The sequence below is a fragment of the Taudactylus pleione genome, unplaced genomic scaffold, assembly GCF_031769625.1.
Source record: "Taudactylus pleione unplaced genomic scaffold, aTauple2 ptg000442l, whole genome shotgun sequence".
In the NCBI taxonomy this organism is placed as follows: domain Eukaryota; kingdom Metazoa; phylum Chordata; class Amphibia; order Anura; family Myobatrachidae; genus Taudactylus; species Taudactylus pleione.
In genome coordinates, this window is record NW_028284844.1 from 1365953 (window position 1) to 1391897 (window position 25945).

General features: G+C 47.2%; 1 protein-coding gene across 1 annotated transcript in view; it reads right to left on the bottom strand.

Moving 5' to 3' along the window:
- EFCAB7 (EF-hand calcium binding domain 7) overlaps positions 1–25945 on the bottom strand; it is a 114135-nt gene that overhangs the window by 68166 nt on the left and 20024 nt on the right. Inside the window, exons 5-6 of the mRNA XM_088447815.1 lie at positions 16784–16961; positions 13221–13342 (exon numbers count right to left, since the gene is read on the bottom strand). Coding sequence (XP_088303941.1) covers positions 13221–13342; positions 16784–16961 — 300 coding nt within the window. The remainder of the gene's footprint in view (positions 1–13220; positions 13343–16783; positions 16962–25945) is intronic.

Below are 25945 nucleotides of genomic sequence, written 5' to 3' on the forward strand. Positions count from 1 at the left end.
AAACCCATCCAAGATCAGATGGGTGAGCAGAGATGGTAAGGAAAAGGGTTTATCCACAACTATTTTATTATTATTTGTTATTTATATGGCACCACAAGGCTTCCGTAGCGCTCTACATGGGGATAAAACTGTTCCTCCATTGCCCACGACCAACAGCTTGAATGATAACTCCGGCGGACGTAAACCATGGATGTGGTTTGTCTGATCAGCTGTGTATCAGGCATCGGTGGGAGTTACATTCAAACTAAAGACTGTGGGGTCTATGGGCCTAATTCGCTGTCGATGGTCAGTGGCAGCTCGCCCCGTTTTGTAGGCGGGTAGGTGGGGTGGCTGCACAAACGTAGGTATTCCCTTAGGAACGCCTGGCGTTTGTGGGAGGACCTACTGACATCGCTAGTGATGTCAGTAGTGGACTCCCTGCTCTATTAGAGCAGGGAGTCCACTCGGGCTTGCGGCAGCCGAGACCCTACCCCAGGGTCTCGTCACAAGCCTGATGGTCGCCATAATCGCGACGGTCTCCAGCACGCTCGCACAAGCTGTGGGTGGAAACCCACAGCTTTGCGAGCGGCCTGGAGAAGAAAAAAAACAAACATACACGCCCACGGACCCTGCGAGCCGCCTGCGGCAGCGAGCGGGTCAGAATCAGGGCCTATGTACTAAGTCTTGGAGAGGGATAAAGTGGATGGAGATATACTACCAACCAATCGGTTCCTGTCATTTTTCAAGTGCATACACACTTGCCGTTGCCGGCAGCGACAGAGCAACGTCAGGGGGTCATGCTGCATTCGGCAGCATGACCCCCGCTGACGGTATTGCCCGTCGGACCTGCATGCAGATCTGATGGACGATGTCGCTGACGACGTGCGGGAGCGCGCATCGTCAGCGACATAGCGGGTACACACTGGCTGATGTGCCCGATTTGCCGGATCGAACGACATATCGTCTAGTGTGTACCTGATATTACAGTGTACGGGGGACATAGAATTGCCACTTTTGACGCAGTGTAAATTTGCACGTTATAGCGTTGCGGAATGCATGGCGAGGTTAGGTCATATCTGTCCCCGGTCTCTCAGCTCTTTGCACTGCTATTAGGGCCTGATTCAGCAAGCAACGCAAAGGAGAGAACGCACGCACTTGGCCGATGTTTTTGTACTGAGCATGCGTATGCATCGCACTGCGCGTGCGCGAATTAGACAGTGCGGTTGGGTAAGTGTACGCAGACTACACACAGACCCCTTCCGATATTGACAGGAAGTGCCGTTTGTGGGTGGTCGGGTGAACGCAGACGTGGTTGTGCGTTGGGACGCCGTTTTAGGGGCATCCATAATTAAGCCAGCGCAGTGACGGACGAGTGATGAGACTCCGTGCACACAGGAAGTTGCCAAGATCCTGCGCGAGGTCTTGTCAACCACTATTATGAAAATGTGGTCGATGGTTCACGATGTTACCGATGTTTACGCTATCTTGCGTGCTCATCAGGCTTTGAGTAAAGGGAGATGGGCGGATTAATATGGGGCTGGGCGTCTGCGTCTTGTGCTGCTGTTTCCGTGTGTATGCATTGATTAGCATATCCTCGCAGCAGACGGGTGCGTGTGCGTTCTCTCCTTTGCGTTGCTTGCTGCATCAGGCCCTTTATCTCTGTCCACATTATCTCCATCCAAGCCTTAGTAGATAGACCCCTTAATAAATCCAAAAGCAATTAGCGCAAATTGCAGCCCTAATTAAAAAAAAAAAATCTGCATAACCACACCCACTTTCTGAAATGGCCCCTCCTGCTTCTTTGTAATCTTGGGCTCATTTGAGATCTGCAAATTGGGTCAACATAACCACTAAAATCAGGACTATTGGGAAGTACGTCTTCCTGCTACCTAATAGATTTCACTAGATAGGCTCCAATACCTATACTAATAATATAATAAGAACGTTCTGTTTCCCTGTTTGTTCCATGTTGGCGCAACAACTACTGAACCGATTTGCATGAAAACTGCATCATTGTGTGGTGGAAACTCCTAGATATAACCTGCACTTTGTTTCATCTCCATCTGTCAAGTTAAAGCTGAGCAATAACAAAAACAAAATGTATCTACATCATCAATGCAAGAGATACGTGTGAGGGGAGAGGTGCTTTAGGACTGCGGTCACTTGGATAGAATCAGCTACATAGCAGTCTGTGCACAGGGCACACAGTGACATTGGTGTGAGAGGTGGGTGAATAGGAGAGGTTACATAGCGGTCTGTGCACAGGGCACACAGTGACATTGGTGTGAGTGGTGGGTGAATAGGATAGGTTACATAGCAGTCTGTGCACAGGGCACACAGTGACATTGGTGTGAGTGGTGGGTGAATAGGAGAGGCTACATAGCGGTCTGTGCACAGGGCACACAGTGACATTGGTGTGAGAGGTGGGTGAATAGGATAGGCTACATAGCGGTCTGTGCACAGGGCACACAGTGACATTGGTGTGAGTGGTGGACGAATAGGATAGGTTACATAGCAGTCTGTGCACAGGGCACACAGTGACATTGGTGTGAGTGGTGGGTGAATAGGAGAGGTTACATAGCAGTCTGTGCACAGGGCACACAGTGACATTGGTGTGAGTAGTGGGTGAGTAGGAGAGGCTACATAGCAGTCTGTGCACAGGGCACACAGTGACATTGGCGTGAGTGGTGGGTGAATAGGAGAGGCTACATAGCGGTCTGTGCACAGGGCACACAGTGACATAGGTGTGAGTGGTGGATGAATAGGAAAGGTTACATAGCAGTCTGTGCACAGGGCACACAGTGACATTGGTGTGAGTGGTGGACGAATAGGATAGGTTACATAGCAGTCTGTGCACAGGGCACACAGTGACATTGGTGTGAGTGGTGGGTGAATAGGAGAGGTTACATAGCAGTCTGTGCACAGGGCACACAGTGACATTGGTGTGAGTGGTGGGTGAATAGGAGAGGCTACATAGCAGTCTGTGCACAGGGCACACAGTGACATTGGTGTGAGTGGTGGGTGAATAGGAGAGGCTACATAGCAGTCTGTGCACAGGGAACACAGTGACATTGGTGTGAGTGGTGGGTGAATAGGAGAGGCTACATAGCAGTCTGTGCACAGGGCACACAGTGACATTGGTGTGAGAGGTGGGTGAATAGGAGAGGTTACATAGCAGTCTGTGCACAGGGCACACAGTGACATTGGTGTGAGTGGTGGGTGAATAGGAGAGGCTACATAGCAGTCTGTGCACAGGGCACACAGTGACATTGGTATGAGTGGTGGGTGAATAGGAGAGGCTACATAGCAGTCTGTGCACAGGGCACACAGTGACATTGGTATGAGTGGTGGGTGAATAGGAGAGGCTACATAGCAGTCTGTGCACAGGGCACACAGTGACATTGGCGTGAGTGGTGGGTGAATAGGAGAGGCTACATAGCGGTCTGTGCACAGGGCACACAGTGACATTGGTGTGAGAGGTGGGTGAATAGGATAGGCTACATAGCGGTCTGTGCACAGGGCACACAGTGACATAGGTGTGAGTGGTGGATGAATAGGAAAGGTTACATAGCAGTCTGTGCACAGGGCACACAGTGACATTGGTGTGAGTGGTGGACGAATAGGATAGGTTACATAGCAGTCTGTGCACAGGGCACACAGTGACATTGGTGTGAGTGGTGGGTGAATAGGAGAGGTTACATAGCAGTCTGTGCACAGGGCACACAGTGACATTGGTGTGAGTAGTGGGTGAGTAGGAGAGGCTACATAGCAGTCTGTGCACAGGGCACACAGTGACATTGGCGTGAGTGGTGGGTGAATAGGAGAGGCTACATAGCGGTCTGTGCACAGGGCACACAGTGACATAGGTGTGAGTGGTGGATGAATAGGAAAGGTTACATAGCAGTCTGTGCACAGGGCACACAGTGACATTGGTGTGAGTGGTGGACGAATAGGATAGGTTACATAGCAGTCTGTGCACAGGGCACACAGTGACATTGGTGTGAGTGGTGGGTGAATAGGAGAGGTTACATAGCAGTCTGTGCACAGGGCACACAGTGACATTGGTGTGAGTGGTGGGTGAATAGGAGAGGCTACATAGCAGTCTGTGCACAGGGCACACAGTGACATTGGTGTGAGTGGTGGGTGAATAGGAGAGGCTACATAGCAGTCTGTGCACAGGGAACACAGTGACATTGGTGTGAGTGGTGGGTGAATAGGAGAGGCTACATAGCAGTCTGTGCACAGGGCACACAGTGACATTGGTGTGAGAGGTGGGTGAATAGGAGAGGTTACATAGCAGTCTGTGCACAGGGCACACAGTGACATTGGTGTGAGTGGTGGGTGAATAGGAGAGGCTACATAGCAGTCTGTGCACAGGGCACACAGTGACATTGGTATGAGTGGTGGGTGAATAGGAGAGGCTACATAGCAGTCTGTGCACAGGGAACACAGTGACATTGGTGTGAGTGGTGGGTGAATAGGAGAGGCTACATAGCAGTCTGTGCACAGGGCACACCATGACATTGGTGTGAGAGGTGGGTGAATAGGAGAGGTTACATAGCAGTCTGTGCACAGTCCACACAGTGACATTGGTGTGAGTGGTGGGTGAATAGGAGAGGTTACATATACAGTCTGTGCACAGGGCACACAGTGACATTGGTGTGAGTGGTGGGTGAATAGGAGAGGCTACATAGCAGTCTGTGCACAGGGTACACAGTGACATTGGTGTGAGCGATGGGTGAATAGGATAGGTTACATAGAAGTCTGTGCACAGGGCACACAGTGATATTGGTGTGAGAGGTGGGTGAATAGGATAGGTTACATAGCAGTCTGTTCATAGGGTACACAGTGACATTGGTGTGAGTGGTGGGTGAATAGGAGAGATTACATAGCAGTCTCTGCACAGGGCACACAGTGACATTGGTGTGAGTGGTGGGTGAGTAGGAGAGGTTACATAGCAGCCTGTGCACAGGGCACACAGTGACATTGGTGTGAGAGGTGGGTGAATAGGAGAGGTTACATAGTAGTCTGTGCACAGGGCACACAGTGACATTGGTGAGAGGTGGGTGAATAGGATAGGTTACATAGCAGTCTGTGCACAGGGCACACAGTGACATTGGTGTGAGTTGTGGGTGAATAGGACAGGCTACATAGCAGTCTGTGCACAGGGCACACAGTGACATTGGTGTGAGTGGTGGGTGAATAGGAGAGGTTACATAGCAGTCTGTGCACAGGGCACACAGTGACATTGGTGAGAGGTGGGTGAATAGGAGAGGTTAAATAGCAGTCTGTGCACAGGACACACAGTGACATTGGTGTGAGTTGTGGGTGAATAGGACAGGCTACATAGCAGTCTGTGCACAGGGCACACAGTGACATTGGTGTGAGTGGTGGGTGAATAGGAGAGGTTACATAGCAGTCTGTACACACGGTACACAGTGACATTTGTGTGAGTGGTGGGTGAATAGGAGAGGCTACATAGCAGTCTGTGTACAGGGCACACAGTGACATAGGTGTGAGTGGTGGGTGAATAGGAGAGGTTACATAGCAGTCTGTGCACAGGGCACACAGTGACATTGGTGTGAGAGGTGGGTGAATAGGAGAGGTTACATAGCAGTCTGTGCACAGGGCACACAGTGACATTGGTGTGAGAGGTGGGTGAATAGGATAGGTTACATAGCAGTCTGTGCACAGGGCACACAGTGACATTGATGTGAGTGGTGGGTGAATAGGAGAGGTTACATAGCAGTCTGTGCACAGGGCACACAGTGACATAGGTATGAGAGGTGGGTGAATAGGATAGGTTACATAGAAGTCTGTGCACAGGGCACACAGTGACATTGGTGTGAGTGGTGGGTGAAGGCGTTGCTGCCACCAGTCTGTAGAAAGCTGCACACACATGTAAAGATTATCTGTCCAACCAGCCAACTAGTTGATTGGTTGGAATGAAAATCTGGTAAGGTATAAAAGCAAATGACAATCAGCATTTTTGCTCCCAAATGCCGGAAAATGGACAAAAACTGTTGTTTGAACAAATTGTTTAGATCAAACATTTAACAAACTTGTCTGACGCCATTTTCATCTGTTTTCTGGCATTTAGGAGCAAATTGCTGATCATCAGTTACTCCCATACGTTACCAGATTTTCATTCCAACCAATCAACTAGTTGGATGGTTGGACAGAAAATCTTTACCTGTGTACCCAGCCTAACGCTGCTGGTCACGTGAGCCACTCCTGCAACCTAGCCCCTATTCAAAGCAATGCAACTAGAATGCCTCAAATAAAAAACTGTTGGCAGAAGCGATTTCATCGGGGGCGAAGCCGCTGCCAACAGCCAGTGTTATATATTATTTGTTGAAGCCATATAACACCTGCTCACTTCCCAAAGGCCATTGGGATACACTGATAAAAACTGGTGTAAAAGAAACAGATGACGTTTTAGAATATAAAAGGAAATGTATATTTGGTTGGAACAGGCAACACCATTTTTTTTTTTAAATTAAACCAAACCCCCTTGTAGGTAAAGTTATAACCTGTTGGTGGCGCTGTTCTACATACAACTTTGTATGCTAACTTTACATCAATCGAAAAAGCCGTATTAGCAAGTACAATATACATAAATAAATTGTAAGTGCAGAATGTGTGCTTATATCTTTTAATAAGTACTCCCGGAATAAATAAAGGTAATATAAACCTGAATACATATTACTATAGAGTCAATCTAATGGAGGAAGCCGATGATTAATGCGAGAGCGATTCTTACCGTGTTTGTTGGGGCTGTCTCGGCACATTACACAGCTCTCCCAGAAATAGCTGCCTTCTTGTAATGTAACGCAGGAGAAAATGTAATTGTCAAGATATTTACGATTTAAAGGCGGTTGAGGGGGGGGAAACAATCCCGAAGTTGTTATTTGAAACGAGAACACAACCTCAGGAGAGCAGTGACTGGCGCATTTTCAGCCGGCGTTCTATAATCATTTTATGTTCCTCGCATGCCTCCCGGGGGGCGCGTTAATTGGAGCCCGGGCAGTTTGGACTTTATTGCATTTGCTATTTGCAGCCGTTATTTAAGGGTGCACAAAGTAACGACATAAAACAGAAACCTTAGCGAAGTCCGAGTGAGGTAAAGGACGGCGAGGAACAATGATCAATAATAACACTCTACAAATATTGACTCTGGAAACATTAGCTGATGTGGACCCCACAGGAGCGGCTGTGCCGGTGATTTATCAGAGGAGCTAAAACTAGGCTCCTAAATGAAAATCAATGGCCGGTTTAAGAGGAGAGTGGGATGCAGCTGGTTGTAAGGGTACGACCTGTGTAAACCAGGTGTGCCGTATCCAGCAAGGGTTAATCGCAGCAATATAATAACTCCCCAAAACTGTTGGTGACAAAACAGCAACCTCCTAGCAAAAACGTAGATAATAAGTGTCTATGTGTAAACCATATGGAAAAGGCATTTAGCAATACAACCTTCGGCCCTTGGGGCTCATACAAGTAAATAGCCCAGGGTATAGTACAGTAGCGCAGCTATACATTTTTACAACAGGCTATTACGTGGAGGAAAGCAGAGGCAGTGACCAGTGATGATCTGGGAGCCATGTTCACGCAGGATAATTATGGCTAGTGGCCCAGTGGGCAATTACTGCCCCCTGTGGCTTCTCGGTCTTTGATGACTGACTGGTCACCAACATCGATCCTGCTCAAAGTGGATAGGAAAGTGGTTAAATACCCTGACTGATTAGCAGTGACACAGAAAATAATATGATCCTATATATAGGAACAAAGGAGATTCCATAATAGAACTGATCTGCCTATGTTATGTCAGATGTAACTGGTAAAAGCTGCTCACATTGCAGTTACTATACACATTTAAGTCACCTGGAATAGACTTTTTCAGAAATATGGCATCATTAAGAGGGCAACTTAGAATATTATCTATTGAATGTGAGCAAGAGCAAAAGATTTCGAGTTCATTTAAATGAGTTTCAAGGGGACTTGGTGGTGCCAGGACCACCGAGACGTTAGGCAGGCCCGGAGGCTACTGCTAGAACGGGGGCGCGGCTAATTGTGGGGGGCGTGACTACGTCCTGCACGGCATACCGTGTACTGCAACCGATGGGGGAGGTGATGGCAGGGTGCACTGCTCAAAACATGAGGCCGGTGTGCCCTTATGAGTCTACAAGACAAACAGCCAATCGGTCTCCATGGGGTCAATCCTATTAGGTGCGAATGGTGAGGTGCGAGTTGCTATTTTCACTTCGAATTCGCATAGCGAATTCATTTTGCAATCCAATTAGCAACTCGCACTGATCAGTCAGACTGAATTCACAACTTTCCACTCGCACCTCCCTGAGGGTGAGAGATGGAAAGGGAAATCTTTATTTTAAGGTGAAAATGTGGGGACACTGGGCCTGATTCAGCCCCGGTCGCAAGCGCTGAGCGCTCGCAACCTGTCGATGGTGGCCCACTGGGCATGCGCACAACGGAGCCGGCTCCCTTGTGCGCATGCGCGAGACCCGGATAGCGAAGGGCGCTCCGTCGCTCCGGGTCTCGCACCAAAGGGGGCGAGCTGTCGATGGTGAGTGACAGCTCGCCCCGTTTGGTAGGCGGGTTGGGGGCGTGGCCGGCCAAACGGAGGCGTTCCCGAAGGAACGCCTACCGTTTGTGGGCGGCCCCACTGACATCACCAGTGATGTCAGTGGGAGAGCTTCCGGCTCTATTAGAGCTGGAAGCTCTCTGGGGCTTGCGGCCACGAGACCCTACCACAAGGGCCTCGTCGCAAGCCCGATGGTCGCGATGGTCTTGACCATCGCGACCATCATCCTGGCCGCTCGCAATAGCTGTGGGTGGTCACCCACCGGTATGCGAGCGGCCAGGAGACCGCTCCATAAAAAAAAAAAAAAACGCCCTGATTCAGAGCGAGCGCTCTGTCAGAGCGTCCGGCTCTGAATCAGGCCCACTGTGCTGAACCTCTGGGACACCCCCGTAATGACTAATTAGGCATTTGGAAGTTTCCAATTAGCATAATTAGTCCAATAATTACATGTCATTTTTTGGGGTAAACAAAAAATTTCCTCAAATTACCCCAAAATCAATTTTTTCATTAGTTTAGGCACCCCAAAGTTAATTACAATAATTTTTTAGTTGAAAAATAATTGTTTTTATAAATTTTTTTTTTTAATTTTTCAAGGTGCCCCAAAATCACCCTTTTTTCTAAACTTTTCTACATTTTTTCATTTAATTAGTTAAATGAAAAAAGTTTGTTTTATTATCATTTTCTTGCATTTAAAAAAAAACAAAACACAAATCAGCCATTTGACATCATTTAAAAACCTACAGTACCTTTCTAATGGTCACAAGCAGCCTTCTATATGGTCCTGCTAATGAAATTATCCATTTTGGGGGTCCAGGATGGTCTCCCCACATTTTCATGCATTTCTCGCAAATCTCATTTGGCAGTCGATTCGCACCCCTCCGCTGCGAGTAGTGCGAATAGGCATTTTTAATTGGATTGGAGAATTCTCGGGAGCGCGCTTCGCGGCAATGTGTGCGAGTTTAAAGAAACAACTCGCTACTTCCCATTCGCAACTAATAGGATTGAGCCCCATGTCTGCAAAATTTTGCAGTTAGTAAATTACTTTTTGTGTTAAAAACTCGAAGGGCCATTAACAAAGTCCACAATACCTGCAGGTCCGCGATGCAAATACCATTAAGTAACTCCTGTTTCCATAATATTGCCTCCACTTATTGGGAATCAAGATGGTGGCGATACTGTCTCATGTCTTAAGGTGGGTACACACCTGACAGATATATCTGCAGATTGATGGTCGTTCATACACACTGAACGACCATCATCTGCTGCTGCAGCAGCACGGGCCAGACTGGGGGCGGGTAGGGGGCGTGGCCTAATTGTGGGAGGCGTAGCCACGCCCCTTTTGAAAGAAAAAAAACACACACCTACGACGCGGTGCTGCGAGCTGGGGAGGGGGGCGCTGTGTGCCCCTCAGCCCGGCGCACAGCCAATGGGGGGCGCGATCAGCGTGATCGCTCCCCCCTTTGGCATAGGAGACTGCTCGGACAGTCTCCCAGTGCAGCTGTGTGCTGGGCTGCTGTGGATGGGGAGCTGCGGCGGACCCGGGTAAGTAGTACCCACTCGCAGCTCCCCCCCCCGTCTCTGCACCCCTGTGTACGGGCGATCGACTGATCGTCTGTACACACCGGCTGATGGACAGATATGTCTGCAGACATATCTGTTCATTGTCTGTGCAGCACAGCAAATGCAATATGTCTGTGAACAAGGTTGTTCACAGACATATCGTCTGTACACACTGGCCGACGGGGGCACGATATATTGTCCGATCAATTGATCGGCCAATATATCGGCCAGTGTGTACCCAGCATTAGGGATGTCACTAGTTCCTAATGAAGTTATAGGCTTCTGTATTCTCACGAAAAATCAGTGAAAGTAAAATCCAAATAGAGAGTGTCCTGCAAATGGTGCTCAGCAACAAAGCAGGAAACACAATCATTTCTATATATTCACACTGACGCAACTGGGGACGGGATAATGTTCCCTATTCACTGTGCAGGTGACATCTATTATACATACTCGCCGACCTTCCCTGAATGTTAGGGACACTCCCTGAAATAGCAGTGATCTCCCTGACTCCCTGAGGGGTATATTTACTAAAGTGCGGGTTTACTGAAGTGGAGATGTTGCCCATAGCAACCAATCAGGTTCTAGCTGTTATCTTCTAGAAGGTACACAAAGAGGAGAGATAAAGAAGGGCTAGTTGTATGTAATATTATTTAGTTTGGGTATAAAATAAAATATCACTTTTATTTGGGTATCTTTAAAATTTACATAGGGACCCATGCTGCACAAACATCTAACAACTCATAGACAAGTGAATCATTTGAAAAAAAGACTGCCCCAGCAACTAGCCCTTCTCTTTCTCTCCTCTTTGTGTACCTTCTAGAAGATAATAGAGAGAACCTGATAGGTTGCTATGGGCAGGGCCGCAACTAGGGGGGGGCTAGAGGTGCACGTGCACCGGGTGCCGGAATGCAGGGGGTGAAAAAGGGCTGACTCACAGTTGGTTGGGGGCTGCAGATTCAGAAAACGGCCATCCAAAAATGGCCGCCGCCAAGGAGGAGACAGATGCTAGAGGTCCTTACTGGACCTCTAGTGTCTGTCTCCTCCTTGGCAGTGGCCATTTTTGGATAGCCATTTTCAGCAGATTCCATGCGGACTAGCCGTGCGCATGGACTGTGCTGAAAACGGCCATCCAAAAATGGCCGCTGCCAAGGAGGAGACAGACACTAGAGGTCCTACTGGACCTCTAGTGTCTGTTAGGCCAGCGCAAGTGCCGGGAGAAGATGCTGAAAGCTGCATCTTCTCCCGTGAAACCCCCTGGCAACGAGCATAAACCCCATAGCAACGAACATGAAACCCCCTGGCAATGAGCATGTAACCCCCTGGCAATGAGCATGTAACCCCCTGGCAACGAGCATAAACCCCATGGCAATGAGCATGTAACCCCTGGCAACAGGCATAAACCCCATGGCAACGAGCATGAAACCCCCTGGCAACGAGCATGAAACCCCCTGGCAACGAGCATAAACCCCATGGCAACGAGCTTGAAACACCGTGGCAACGAGCATGAAACCCCTGACAATGCGCAGGTAATTTTAAGGTAATTAGAAGCCTTACTGTGGGGCATAAAATGGTGTCGTGCAAATATGTAAATGGCACTTTGGTAATAGGCATTACAGTATGTGGCATAATGTGTAATGGGCATTATGGTGTGTGGAATAATGTAAGTCACTATACCAGGGACATTTGACTAGTGCACTGCTTTATGGAGGAGCAAATTGCTGCCTTGCACCGGGTGACAGATATTCTAGTTTCGGCCCTGCTATGGGCAACATCTCCACTTCAGTAAACCCGCACTTTAGTAAATATACCCCTCAGGGAGTCAGGGAGATCACTGCTATTTCAGGAAGTGTCCCTAACATTCAGGGAAGGTCGGCGAGTATGTATAATAGATGTCACCTGCAAAGTGAATATATACCTCTCAGGGAGTCTTTTTTTCTCCTCTTTGTGTATCTAATTGTATATTTGGGCTATGGGAGCACCACCAATGGTTTACAATAATCTATCAGGATAAAGATGTTATAATTTGGTTGGTTTATATCTACAAGATATAATATAAAACAATAGGTTCTGTGCAGAATCCTTTCTTCTCCTTTTTCCAGTATCTTCTAGAAGTTGCTAGATATATAATAAGTACAATCTGATTGGTTGCCATGAGCAACATCTCCACTTCTAAAAACCTGCACTTTAGTAAATATATCTCACAGAGTCTAGCAATCTCCCTGATACACAATACCATGTATATATAGTTTATATGTGCAGAACTATATAACTGCTTTGGCTCTCATCTGCAACTTAACATAAGTACATTTTTACGACACGCCTAATAGACGGAACAGTACACGCCCTCCTCGGTGCTATGCGCACAGGTCTTGCTGTCACAGTCTCCTTGCAATTCTTTCAAAAGGAGGTAGGTATCTTATTATATGATGAAAAGACCAATAGCCGAGATGTTACATGAGATGGGGCAGTAGATTACTGCTGCTCCTGCTGGTATTAAGGGCCTAATTCAGGTTGGATCGCACGTCTTGTTCACACGCACCCGCTCGCAGCGAAAATATGCTAATGATTGCAATCGCATCACTATACCAAGACGCCCACCACTGTATAAAGCCGCCCACTTCCCATGACATGCATCCGCAAGTCAGCGGTAACATCGGAACCATTCGCACAGTTGTGGCTGACCTGATTCTGCCGCACAAACTGCTACATTTCCTGTCGCCATCTAGACCTCTGCCAGCGTATACAATCGCAGAGGCTTAATTATGCACGCCCCTGTAACGGCGTTCAAACGCACAGGCACGCTTGTGTTCCGCCAATCACCCCCCCTCTCCACCCCTAAACAGTCACTTCATGTCATTCATTATGCTATGGGGCTGCGTGCTCACTGCGATCGCCTCCCGATCACAGGGGCCGGTTTGCGCACTGCAATGCATGCGCAGAGTACAAACATCATCCAGCTGCGTGCGAACGCAGCCATGCGAGCCAACCTGAATCAGGCCCTACGCTCACCTGGCCTTCATGTTTCATCAGCTGTCTTAACAGGCAGGAAGACATTCTTACAAATAAAACTGAGACTGACCTGTAGGTTTTTGGGCTCTGGCAGTTTGGCACTCCTCGCACTGGGTGGCGCCATGCTGACCACAGTACACATCGTTGCTTTGTAACCGCGAGCCGATGATGGCCGTGGCGACTTGCCTTCCACTAGAACCAATAAAAGAGGTTTTACCGTAGTTAGTTTATTGTAAATGTTGTGGTATCATAGCGCCATAATTGCACCGAGCGGCAGAAAAGAAGAAAACAGACTATAAATTGTGGTAATGTATTAAAAGAGCGATAAACATAACTTATTTGTATTTACGCTCTCTCTGCTCACCTGGCTGTGCTAGGCTTGAGTCATAGGGCCTGGCTCTGAGTCGCTCGCAATAATGCCGATGTTTGACGGAGTTGACCGAATTTTTGTTACTGCACCTAAAACTTGTGGGATCCGGTCTAAAGATCTACAGTAATTAGATAGACAATGTCTAGATAGACACCAGGGGGTAAATTTACTAAAGTGAGAGTTTTTAGAAGTGAGTTTTAAAAGTGATGTTGCCCCTAGCAACCAATCAGATGCTACTTAACATTTAACTAGCACCTTCTAGAAGATAATAGCTAGAATCTGATTGGTTGCTAGGGGCAACATCACTTTTAAAACTCACTTCTAAAAACTCTCACTTTAGTAAATTTACCCCCAGATGTTAGACAGTCAATAGGTCGACTGGGACAAAAGGTTGACACACTAAAGGGCGACATGTAATAAGGTCGACGGGCGCAAATGGTCGACATGGTCAAAAGGTCGACATGCATATGGTCGCCACGAAAAAATGGTCGACATATGATTTTTAAAAAAATTAAGGGTTAGGCACTTACCGGAGTATTAGGCACTTATCCCAATGGTTAGGATTAGGCACTTACCGGAGTATTAGACACTTATCCCAACGGTTAGGGTTAGACACCAGGAGGGAGGATTAGGGACTTACCGGAGGGTAAGGGTTAGGCACTAGAAAGGACGGTTAGGGTCAGGTACCTACCCCAATGGTTAGGGTTATGCACCAGGAAGGAGGGTTAGGCACCAAGGGGAGGGTTAGGATGAAGATTAGGGTTAGGAAAAAACAAAAATCATGCGTCGACCATTTTTGTGTCGACCATATGCATGCCGACCATTTGAACCTGTCGACCTTCCTACATGTGGACCTTTACTGTGTCAACCTTTTGTCCCTGTCGACCTATTGACTTGTCTAACATCTGGTGTCTATATAGACATTGTCTAACTTTTTACTGTAGATCTTTCAATCCACATCCAAACTCGTACATGCAGCCCACGGGGTATACGCAGAGAGACGCAGTTGAGAATGAGACACACCGTATCAGAAAGGTATTGGAAATGTGCTGGGTGGTCCTGGGCGATGACTGGCAGGCGGCTATTCAGACGCACGGAGATGGTCCATCTCATGGGCGTGTTATGGGAGTGTCGCAGAAGTATTTGCTTACACAGACGCTTTATCGCTCACATTGAAGGCCATACCCAGATGAAAAATCTGCACTTACTACATGTTCAAATGTAGGGTCACCAAGCGGTATTACAGCTTCTAAAGTGGGCGTCTCAGTCATTGCAGTCAGACGCACAGCTGATACTAGGATACGCATAAAGCAGAGATGAGACTACAGGAAGAGATGCTAAAGTGGACACAGCAACGTGTGACACTTTTAATAATGCCCATAGAGTTTCCACTGACAGCGCCCCCTACAGGATAGTGCGGCAAGATTCCGCTCATGCCCACCGGTTAGTAATACAGATACAACTGATAATAATAAGTCCAGCATGGCTTCTGGCTGACAGAGAGTAGAGGGGGAGCAGGTGGAACAATTTTAGGGGTGATGAGGGGGAAATCTAGCTAATATTTGAAATTTACATGACCTGGTCCCCTAATGTACATTGCTGGCATGTTACCTCTTGCTCTGGTGATCATTAAGCCTATCAGAGGGGACGTAGTCAGCATCCCAGCGTGCGGGATGCCGATGGGCGAAATACCAGCGCCGAAATCCCGACAGAGTCTGGATCCCGGCACCAGAATCCTGAAGGTAAGTATCAGCAGTTAGGGGGAAGGTAGGGTTAGGCATTAGGGGTAGGCTTAAGGCACTAGGGGGTAGGGGGGAGAGTTAGGTTTAGGGTGCGGGGACAGGGAGGTTAGGTTTAGGCACTGGGGGGGAGGTTAGGTTTAGGCACCGGGGTGGGGGTGTTAGGTTTAGGGTTCGGGGAGAGGGAGGTTAGGTTTAGGCACTGGGGGGGGGGGTTCGGTTTAGGCACTGGGGTGGGAGTGTTAGGTTTAGGGTGCGGGGAGAGGGAGGTTAGGTTTAGGCACTGGGGGGGGGGGAGGTTCGGTTTAGGCACTGGGGAGGGAGTGTTAGGTCTAGGCACTGGGGAGGGAGTGTTAGGTTTAGGCACTGGGGAGGGAGTGTTAGGTTTAAGCACTGGGGAGGGAGTGTTAGGTTTAGGCACTGGGGAGGGAGTGTTAGGTTTAGGCACTGGGGAGGGAGAGGGAGGTTTAGGCACTGGGGAGGGAGTGTTAGGTTTGGGCACTGGTTAGGGAGTGTTAGGTTTGGGCACTGGGGAGGGAGTGTTAGGTTTAGGCACTGGGGAGGGAGAGGGAGGTTTGGGCACTGGGGTGGGAGTGTTAGGTTTAGGCACTGGGGAGGGAGTGTTAGGTTTAGGCACTGGGGTGGGAGTGTTAGGTTTAGGCACTGGGGTGGGAGTGTTAGGTTTGGGCACTGGGGAGGGAGTGTTAGGTTTGGGCACTGGGGTGGGAGTGTTAGGTTTAGGCACTGGGGAGGGAGTGTTAGGTTTAGGCACTGGGGTGGGAGTGTTAGGTTTGGGCACTGGGGAGGGAGTGTTAGGTTTGGGCACTGGGGTGGGAGTGTTAGGTTTAGGCACTGGGGAGGGAGTGTTAGGTTTAGGCACTGGGGAGGGAGTGTTAGGTTTAGGCACTGGGGAGGGAGTGTTAGGTTTAGGCACTGGGGAGGGAGTGTTAGGTTTAGGCACTGGGGTGGGAGTGTTAGGTTTGGGCACTGGGAAGGGAGTGTTAGGTTTGGGCACTGGGGTGGGAGTGTTAGGTTTAGGCACTGGGGAGGGAGTGTTAGGTTTAGGCACTGGGGAGGGAGTGTTAGGTTTAGGCACTGGGGAGGGAGAGGGAGGTTTGGTTTAGGCACTGGGGGGGAGGAGGTTAGGTTTAGGCACTGGGGAGGGGGAGGTTAGGTTTAGGGTGTGGGGAGAGGGAGGTTAGGTTTAGGCACTGGGGGGGAGGTTAGGTTTAGGCACTGGGGAGGGAGTGTTAGGTTTAGGTTGCAGGGAGGGGGAGGTTAGTGTTAGGCACTGGGGAGGGAGGGTTAGGGGTAAGAGTCTTACCTTATTTCCTTATGGGTGTCGGGATTCTGACTGTCAGGATGCCGCTGTCGGTATTCTGACCAGCGGAATCCCGACCGCCGGGATCTCCTACCCGACCCCTATCAGAGAATAGAGGCTAATGACTACATCATTGGAATCACAACACAATGTTAGTAACTCCAGGATCCCTTTATCTAGTGGCCGCCATCTCTCAGACTCACCTTTCCTTGGTGTCGTGTCGCCATCATTAAGCCTCTGTGCTCGCGGAGAGGTAGAACGTTCGGGGGATGTCTCGATATGGCTTCCAAACTGCTGACGTTTGGCCCGACTGTTAGTATCCATTTTATCAACCGCTGTCTTGGCACATTGCTCACAGGTACTGAGGAACACGTTGCAGAACTGCACAGAGAGAAGGGGGTCACCATTACTGTTACTCATGTGCCAGTAAGTGCTAGTGCTTTACCTATCTGAATCAAACACCAGTGCTGTGCTGGAACATTAACAATGGGAATAAGCTGAGAGAGAGACTGTGTAACTAACTGCTGCACTTCAGCACTACTAATAGTGCTCAGTGAGCCGATGGGAAGCGACAAAGGTAAGAAACATTTCAGCCATTGCTTACACTCAGTGAGGAAAACCTTAGTGATCTAAACCTATGGTCATGCAGCAGTGCTGCCTATAAATGAATTAGGAATCAGTGTCATCACTGACAATACGGCCTATCAATGCACCAGGAACTAGTGACATCACTCAGAATGCAGCCTATCCATATCCTAGGAATCAGTGACATCACTGAGAGTGAGGCCTATCCCATTCTCTAGAAACTAGTGACATCGCTGGGAATGCAGCCTATCCATTCACTAGAAACCAGTGACATCACTGACGATGCTCTATTCCCTAGGAGCCAGTGACATCACTGAGAATGCATCTTATCCATTCACTAGAAACCACTGACATCACTGAAAATACAGCTTATCAATTCACCAGGAACCAGTGACATCACTGAGAATGCAGACTAGCCAATAGGGAGGGACCAGTGACATCAATGAGAATGCAGACTATCCAATCAGGAGGAACCAGTGACATCACCGAGAATGCAGCCTATCCATTCATTATGAACCAGTGACATCACTGAGAAAGCAGACTATCCAATCAGAAGGAACCAGTGACATCACTGAGCATGCATTATTTTTGGAATATAGGGCCTGATTCAGATTTGGGAATAGAGTAAGATAAAATAAGTAACTGTGGGCCCTGACAAACCATGTTGCAAGAGGTGCAAATACATACCTTTTTTTGCATGTGCGGTAAATACTGGCTGCTTTTGCATGTAGCCCACGAATGCTGGAAAGCTTTATTGTTACACTGCAATTTAGATTTAGTTTGGACAATCCCCTCCCATATCGAAATCTCTCTGCACATGTTACATCTGCCCCCCCTGCAGTGCAGCCTGGTTTTACCAGGATGCACAGTTACTTGCTCTTTCCTACTCTATGTCCAACTGTGACCCAGAATTGCAAGTCTTCATTTTCAACTCACCAATACGGAGATCTGCATAACAAACACCCCAGATATCCCCAATTTGCTGATTCTTCCTTGATGCCTACAAGTCAGCTATAACCAATTGATTACAGTACGCCAAGGCTTTATTTAGGCAGGAACTAACTGCTGTGTGTTCATACGGACAAGGAGATATAACCCTAGGATGACATGTGGCTGTAAAGTCAGTAGGGATGGCTGGCAACGTTTGGCATGGGGGCACGTACAAGTAGGTTACCACCCTGTTATTATAGGCGGTTATTACACAATTTATGTAGAGGCAGCAACTCAGCATGACACAGGAGCCACCTTCTCCTGTACGATAATCATAGGACTGTCTTCTCCTGTACGATAATCATAGGACTGACATGTCCTGTACGATAATCACAGGACTGACTTCTCCTGTACGATAATCATAGGACTGACATGTCCTGTACGATAATCACAGGACTAACTTCTCCTGTACGATAATCACAGGACTGACTTCTCCTGTACGATAATCACAGGACTGTCTTCTCCTGTACGATAATCATAGGACTGACATGTCCTGTACGATAATCACAGGACTGTCTTCTCCTGTACGATAATCACAGGACTGTCTTCTCCTGTACGATAATCATAGGACTGACATGTCCTGTACGATAATCACAGGACTGACTTCTCCTGTACGATAATCATAGGACTGACATGTCCTGTACGATAATCACAGGACTAAGGCCCTCATTCAGACCCACTCGCAAGCGGGCGCACGTACGTTAGGCGTACGTACAAAAATATTTAAATTCAATGGCTCGCTCGTATTTTCGTTCGCATCTAAAATTCCTCCCTAAACTCTGACGACCCCTCCTCTAACTAACGAGCATACGAAATAGCGAGCGTACATCCCCGAAATGGCTTGAAAGGAACGCACGCACAAGTATAAACAGGAAGTGGCCTTGTCAGATGTCGATTACCTGCTCCTTTATTCTGCCTACCTCCATCAATCGTATCATGCCAATCAATGTATCAATTAGCTTAATTGTTTGTTTTTTTCAACACAATGCAAGAAACTTTACTCTTGTCCGTGTTTGTGTTTACCCGCAGAATACGTACGGATGAAACATTCGCTTTTATTGTTCAAAAAACATGTGAACCACAATTAAACAATTGTACTATTGCTGTGGATCCCCGCATATTTCCCTGGGTTCATTTCTTTATTTAAATTTGCTTACGCATGTCACTGCATCAAGCCTATCATAACTCTCCAGAGATTTCTGGCCCTGTCGAACACATGACTCATACACTAACCAATAAAATTGCTCCTGTTAATTTCCAAAATACATTAGCCAATCAGAAAATTTTTACACACTTTATCAAAAATGATTTTTAAGAAAAACACCATTGCCATCATGAGAGCCTCCGCATTCACCAGGCGCGAGCTGCTGGTGCTTACGGAGGTCATGGATCGCCGGATCACCAGCCAACCTCAACCCATGACCAACCGGCAGAAGCGCTCCGCGTATGCGGAGGCACGGTCCCGCCTGCGGTCCTTCGGCTCACGCCGCAACATCGGGCAGCTGGAGCGCAGGTGGTCCGACCTGCAACGGCGAACGCCCCCGCTTGCTGGCATGCTTTCGCATGCAGATCCTGGCAAGTAAGTGTTATGTATTGTGGTTTTAATGTTTGTGTTTGTGGGGCAAACTGCGTGTGCATGTTTTCCTGTCTGTCCTATTTATTATTTGTACTCATATCTGCGTGTGCATGTTTTCCTGTCTGTTCTATTTATTATTTGGACTCATATCTGCGTGTGCATGTTTTCCTGTCTGTTCTATTTATTATTTGTACTCATATCTGCGTGTGCATGTTTTGCTGTCTGTCCTATTTATTATTTGTACTCATATCTGCGTGTGCATGTTTCCCCTCTATTTCTGATTTATTCATTCTACTGCTATTTGGCTTATTTGTGTGTTTTTTTTTTTTTTTTAGTTTTGTTGCCCGGATTTGTCCATAAACTAACCGCAATTTCTTTGACATATTTTAGGGGGACAGCCAAGACTCCGCCGTCACCGTCCGTCCAGACGGCGTTCCCGGCCACTATCCCCAACCCCCAGCCAACACTCCACCCCAAATCTTTCCCCTATTCCCCACTCCTCCCCATCCTTCCCAGACCCTCTCCCGGAAATGTCGGGCCTCCTTCCCCTCCGTCCCACTTCCCCCTCTCCTCCACCCACCCCTCTTCCAATTACCCCCTCCCCGGAGTCCATCATAACTCCTCCCCATTCTTTGGGTAATGACGGATCCTCCGAGGAGGATCATGGAGGTTTTTCCGGAGCTCCCGTTTTGGCTCCCGGTATGTTTTTTTTTTTTTTTTTTTTAAAGCACAAACTGTTTGTATGTAATCATGTGTCGTGCCTTTCTTCGTGTTTTTGTTGCTTGACTTTTGGTGATTTTGAAGGTTTGCCTTTACCTCTTCCTGGTGATTTCCACATACACATATCATACCTGTGGGAATTTGTACCTAGGCCTTGTATTTTTGCCAGCCCCCCCCCTTTTTTTTTTTGTTTGGGTTTAGGAGTGATTTGGTTGTGTTTTTTTTTTTTAATGTGGATTCCCTATTGTTGTATTAACCCACACACTTTTCTCACCCACAGAGGAACAGAGGCGTCGGCAAGAGGTGGCGGATTGTGTGGGGCAGATGCGCCAACATGTCATCGGCATTCTGGTGGCCCTCGACCGGCTGTCTGGCCTCCTTCGGCAGTAGTTTTTTTATTTTTGTTATATTTTCAAAATAAATTTATTAAGACAAATATACGTTGTGGCTCATTTTTAAAATCCAAAACCAAGATAGTTTAGCATGACATAAGTAGACTGTTCCTGCAAGGATTTCCCTTTTTTAAAAGTTAGATTGTATTTTGTATTTGTATGTCAAACAGACACAAGAAACACATAACAGTAACAATGTCATTTCCCTTTTTGGGTGTAGTGTCAATTACATATTTCTACATTTTCCAGGTTCCTAGTTGGTGCGCAAGCTGCTTAGGCCAATCTTACAAATCCCAAGGTTGGGCCAGGCTTCCTTTTGGTGTGGGTTGGGAAGCTGAAAACATATTTCAGTTTAGCTCAACTGGCGTCAGTACTGGTTTACCCCTTAGTCAAATGTAACTTGTGTTAACCTGGTTACACTTGCTGTTAACGTCCCAAAAAAGGAAGACCATTTCACTCTCCAAACATTTATTCACAACATAACAGAGAAAACAAAGTGGTCACTCCCAAAAAAAGAACACAGTGATAAATTCAAATACAACACATACCAAGAAATAATTAAATAAAAACAAAAAATCAAGAACTGGTTGACGAAGGACCATGCCAACATGATTCCACAAACATGGCGTTGCGATATGGGTTCCAGAATATATGCCCAAAAGGACCAGATCCAGGTTTGGTAAGGGTAGCAGGAAGTAGTGACTGTTGGAGTGCCAAAGATTATGTGAACAAACAGAAGATGGTGAGAAAAACAAAACAAAATTAGATGTTCGCAAACAAACACAAACACATTAGGTATAAACACTGGAGTTTTGTTCAAACTTACCTAAAAAATCTGGCCACCACATCATCGCGTATGGCACCCCCACATACTGACCTTCGACCAACCTCGGGGGGGCCATCCTCAGGTAAGGCATCCTCTGGCTGCATTGGGACACCACTCCTTATGGCAATGTTGTGAAATATCCCACACAGGACCACAATTTTAGACACCATATCCGGCACATACATGAGCTCGCCACCAGAGCGGTGGAGGCATCTGAATCGGCCTTTTAAAAGGCCGATACAGCGCTCCACCACTTGCCTGGTGGCTGTAAGTGCGGAATTATACGCACTTTGTGGCCCTGGTGTGGGAGCCAAATAAGGAGTGAGCAGCCAGGACATGCAAGGGTATCCACTGTCTCCTGTGAACAAAAATAGACCACATCAGGAACACTGTGTATCAAGCTTAACATTGTTATGTACTAAAGGTCTCCACTTACCCAGAAGCCACGCATCACCAGCTTGTAGGTTGGTTAATTTCTGCCATATCCCTGATTGCCGGATGACGAAGGAGTCATGAGCACTTCCGGGTAATTTAGCATTCAGGGACAGGATCTGGAGGGAGGCATCACATACCACCATTACATTCAGGGAGTGATAGTGTTTACGGTTTCTAAATATTGCCTCCAGCCGTGCTGGAGGCTGAAGTGGTATGTGAGTACCATCCACAACCCCTATGATGTGTGGGAAGCCAGCTATTTGGTAAAAATTGGCCTTGGCCACACTAAGGGCACCCATATCCAAAGGCATTTTAATAAAATGATGGAGGTGCTTGAAAAGTGCCTCCATCACTGCCCTCAGGATCCGGGAAAAGGAGGATTGGGAGATGCCCGCCACTATTCCCACCGTTGTTTGAAACGATCCTGAGGCACAGAAATGTAACACCGCCATAAATTGCGTCAGTGGTGGTATTGCTGTTGGACTGTCAATTTGCCGCTCAAGATCACTTTCTATTAATGAGAGAGTGTCTATGATGATTTTGGGAGGTAGACGGTAGCGTCTTAAAACCTCATCATCGGGCATTCCAAAAAGGGTGACACGTGTTCGAAATATCTGGGGCCTTGCATGCCTACGATGCCTACGCCTGGGACGAGTTTGAGGTTGGTCGTCTTCCGGGAGCAGGGCCAGAACAATTCGCCCCAGATCTACCTGAAATTCAAAGTTTACAATGTAAGGCTTTTGAGCCACCCCAAAAGTAACATAAAACAACTTAGCTTTCTGATACCATCCATAGCTGCTTACATGCCGGGGTATTGTCATGATACGTATAAACTGTAAAAAAGCCAAAAATGAGACATCAAAAATTTAGAGGGTGAATTTTTGTTTGTCAAATTGTTGCAAGCCAACACATAAAATAGGCGAAACACACATTTGGCCATCGATGAAAACGACATTGCACACCGTACGTCAAATAGGGTTCAAATGGACCCCAAAAATGGAAAAGGGAAAAGCAAAACTGGTTTACATGATGAATAAGCCGCCAAAAATGCGTTAATTAGTTCGCAAATGCAAGTCACTACACCAACAGTCAAAAATGCGTTAATTAGTTCGCAAATGCAAGTCACTACACCAACAGTCAAAAATGCGGTAATTAGTTCGCAAATGCAAGTCACTACACCAACAGTCAAAAATGCGGTAATTAGTTCGCAAATGCAAGTCACTACACCAACAGTCAAAAATGCGGTAATTAGTTCGCAAATGCAAGTCACTACACCAACAGTCAAAAATGCGGTAATTAGTTCGCAAATGCAAGTCACTACACCAACAGTCAAAAATGTGGTAATTAGTTCGCAAATGCAAGAAAAAAAATGGACTTACCCAACTCGAATATATAAGATTTCCAAAAAAAAGGTCTTTGGGTCCGAAAGCCAAAACAAACTAAAAAAGATGAAATTAGTGTTAAAAAAAAAATAGCTAACCAAAAAACAGAAGTAGACACCAATTGGCCACAAATTAGACTGCACAAAACTTACCAAATCAGGAAAGGATGGGGAAAAAAGCAAAAAAATGCGAACGGAAAACCAAAACAACTGTAGCAAAACCAAACAAAAAACCAACTCTGCCAAATCCTCCAACCGCAAACAACCAAATCCAACCAACTTAACCGCCAACAATCCAACCTCGACTCCACACACACCAAGCCATAAATAGTGTTTATTTTCCCGCACAAATTAAGGATGAATCATAGGGATGCACAATCAATGATGCGGCCGCAAACAAAGGACGCATGTATAAATACGTCACGAAATCACATTGAATTTCTGGTTGATTTCATTCTGGAAGCAGAGACATGGCTTCAGACCAGGGAAACAATGGCCAAAAATCCGGCGGTAAGGCCTTCATGCATTTTGTCTCAATGATTATTTTAAAACAAATATATTGGGCAAGTTGTGAAGTGGCTAAATCTGCATATTTACCCAAATAGGTGAGGAGGATGACATGGAAGAGACTGCTGGCCCCAGTCAACCCGCCAAAGCTGCCAAAAAAAAAAGGCAGCCACATTTCACAAGCAAGGAGATGGAGGTTTTGATCCAGAAGTGCGTTGACATCCTGCCCCAGGCAGCCAGGAATATAAGCCAAAGCCAGAAGTGGAGAATGTGGGAGGAGGTCGCCGTTGCTGTCAATAGGGTGGGTGATTATGTCCGTCTAGCCCGGGATGTCAAACGGCGGTAAGTAAACACTTTCCCATCCTATAAACAAACCCCATTGTAAAAAAAAGGATAATGGTTCCAATTTCATTCCACAGATGGGCAGACTTCAAATATCGTCTCAAGCAAAAACTTGCCGACAGAGCTAGGCATGCAAGGGGACAGGTGGGGGTCCCAACCCTGTGTCATTGGAGTTGACAGACTTAGAAGAGCTGGCACAGGGGTGTGTGCAGGCTGTGGAGGTGTTTGGCGTGTCCAACATGGATACGGACATGCCAGACTTTGCGGCTCCTCATGTTGGCCAAGGTAAGTCTTGTGATGTCACCAACTCTGAAATGCTATTGTGCCAATATGTAGATTCTAATGTGAGTCTTTTCTCCAATTTCCTAACAGAGACAGAGGCGGATGAGTCTGCTCCAGAGGGGAGCCTTGGGCGCAGAATTTCTGCTGGCTCTGCAGGGGAGGAACCAGTACATCCGGCTGAGGACCCTGCAGAAGCCAGTCCAGGGCGTGCCCCCTCGCAGGCAGTGGGCCTCCTCACAGAACTCAATTTTAAATCGGATTGCCATACGGAGATTCTGCAGAGGATGGACGCCAGTCTGATACGGGTGGCTGAGGCCCTGGAGCAAAATGCTGCGGCCAACGTGACCATTGGTCAGGCCCTGGCGGAAAATACCAGGGCCAACATCCGCATCGCCGATGCCCTGGAGCAGCTCGTTCGCCAGCACATGGTGGAGCCGACCTCCCTTCCTGCCGGAACATCCGGATCCTCCACCTCTGGCACAACATCAGCCAATCCTCCAAATGTGCCTAGCCCTGTGCCTAGTCCAGAGGCCACAACATCTGCCTCTGGACAGGCCAGCCCGATGGCATCCCGGACCCGGTCTGGCGCCCACCCTCACCCAGCCAAACGGGCGAGAAAACGGTGACAGCAATGGCGACTTTTCCCACACTCCTTCTGTGCTTGGCTCATATTCCTTTCTGGTCAAAACTTCCCTCTCCTTTCTTGTGAAATGTTTTTACATTTGGTATTTACGTTGATGTTACCAGTTATGGTTTTTTTTTTTTTTTTAACAATTATCTTTGCCACAAAAAAAAGGCAACAAAATATTAGGCCAATTTGTTTGTGTTTAAACAATAAATTTAAAACAAAAAACTGAGATTGTATTGTGACATTATTGTACAAATGGGTTCCATTTAATCCTGGCCCTAAAGGCAAAAACTGACCCTCTTAAAAAAAAAAAAAGGCCTCTTTAAGGAACGTTTAAAAAATCACATAGCGATGCAAATTCCACAGTAAACCAAAAAAAAGGGGAGCTAATTAAAAGATGATGACATTATTGTTACAATAGGCCATAACCACCAAATTGTGGCCAAAATAAAACACCAAAAATGTACGCTAATTGATTGTGTAATCATGACATTAGCAGCTCTGATTTCCACCTGCGTACGCTTTTGTGCTATCCCAATAAACTGCTTTCCAAACACATACCAAGCCGGATTTCAATCCAACACTAATTACTTTACTGACCAGCCGCGATTAATCGCAGCACCATCGTTGAGTCCCGGGACGGAGGAGAAGGCCATCGCCAATGTGGTCGAGTAATCCTGACCCTAAGCTGTGCGAGCATT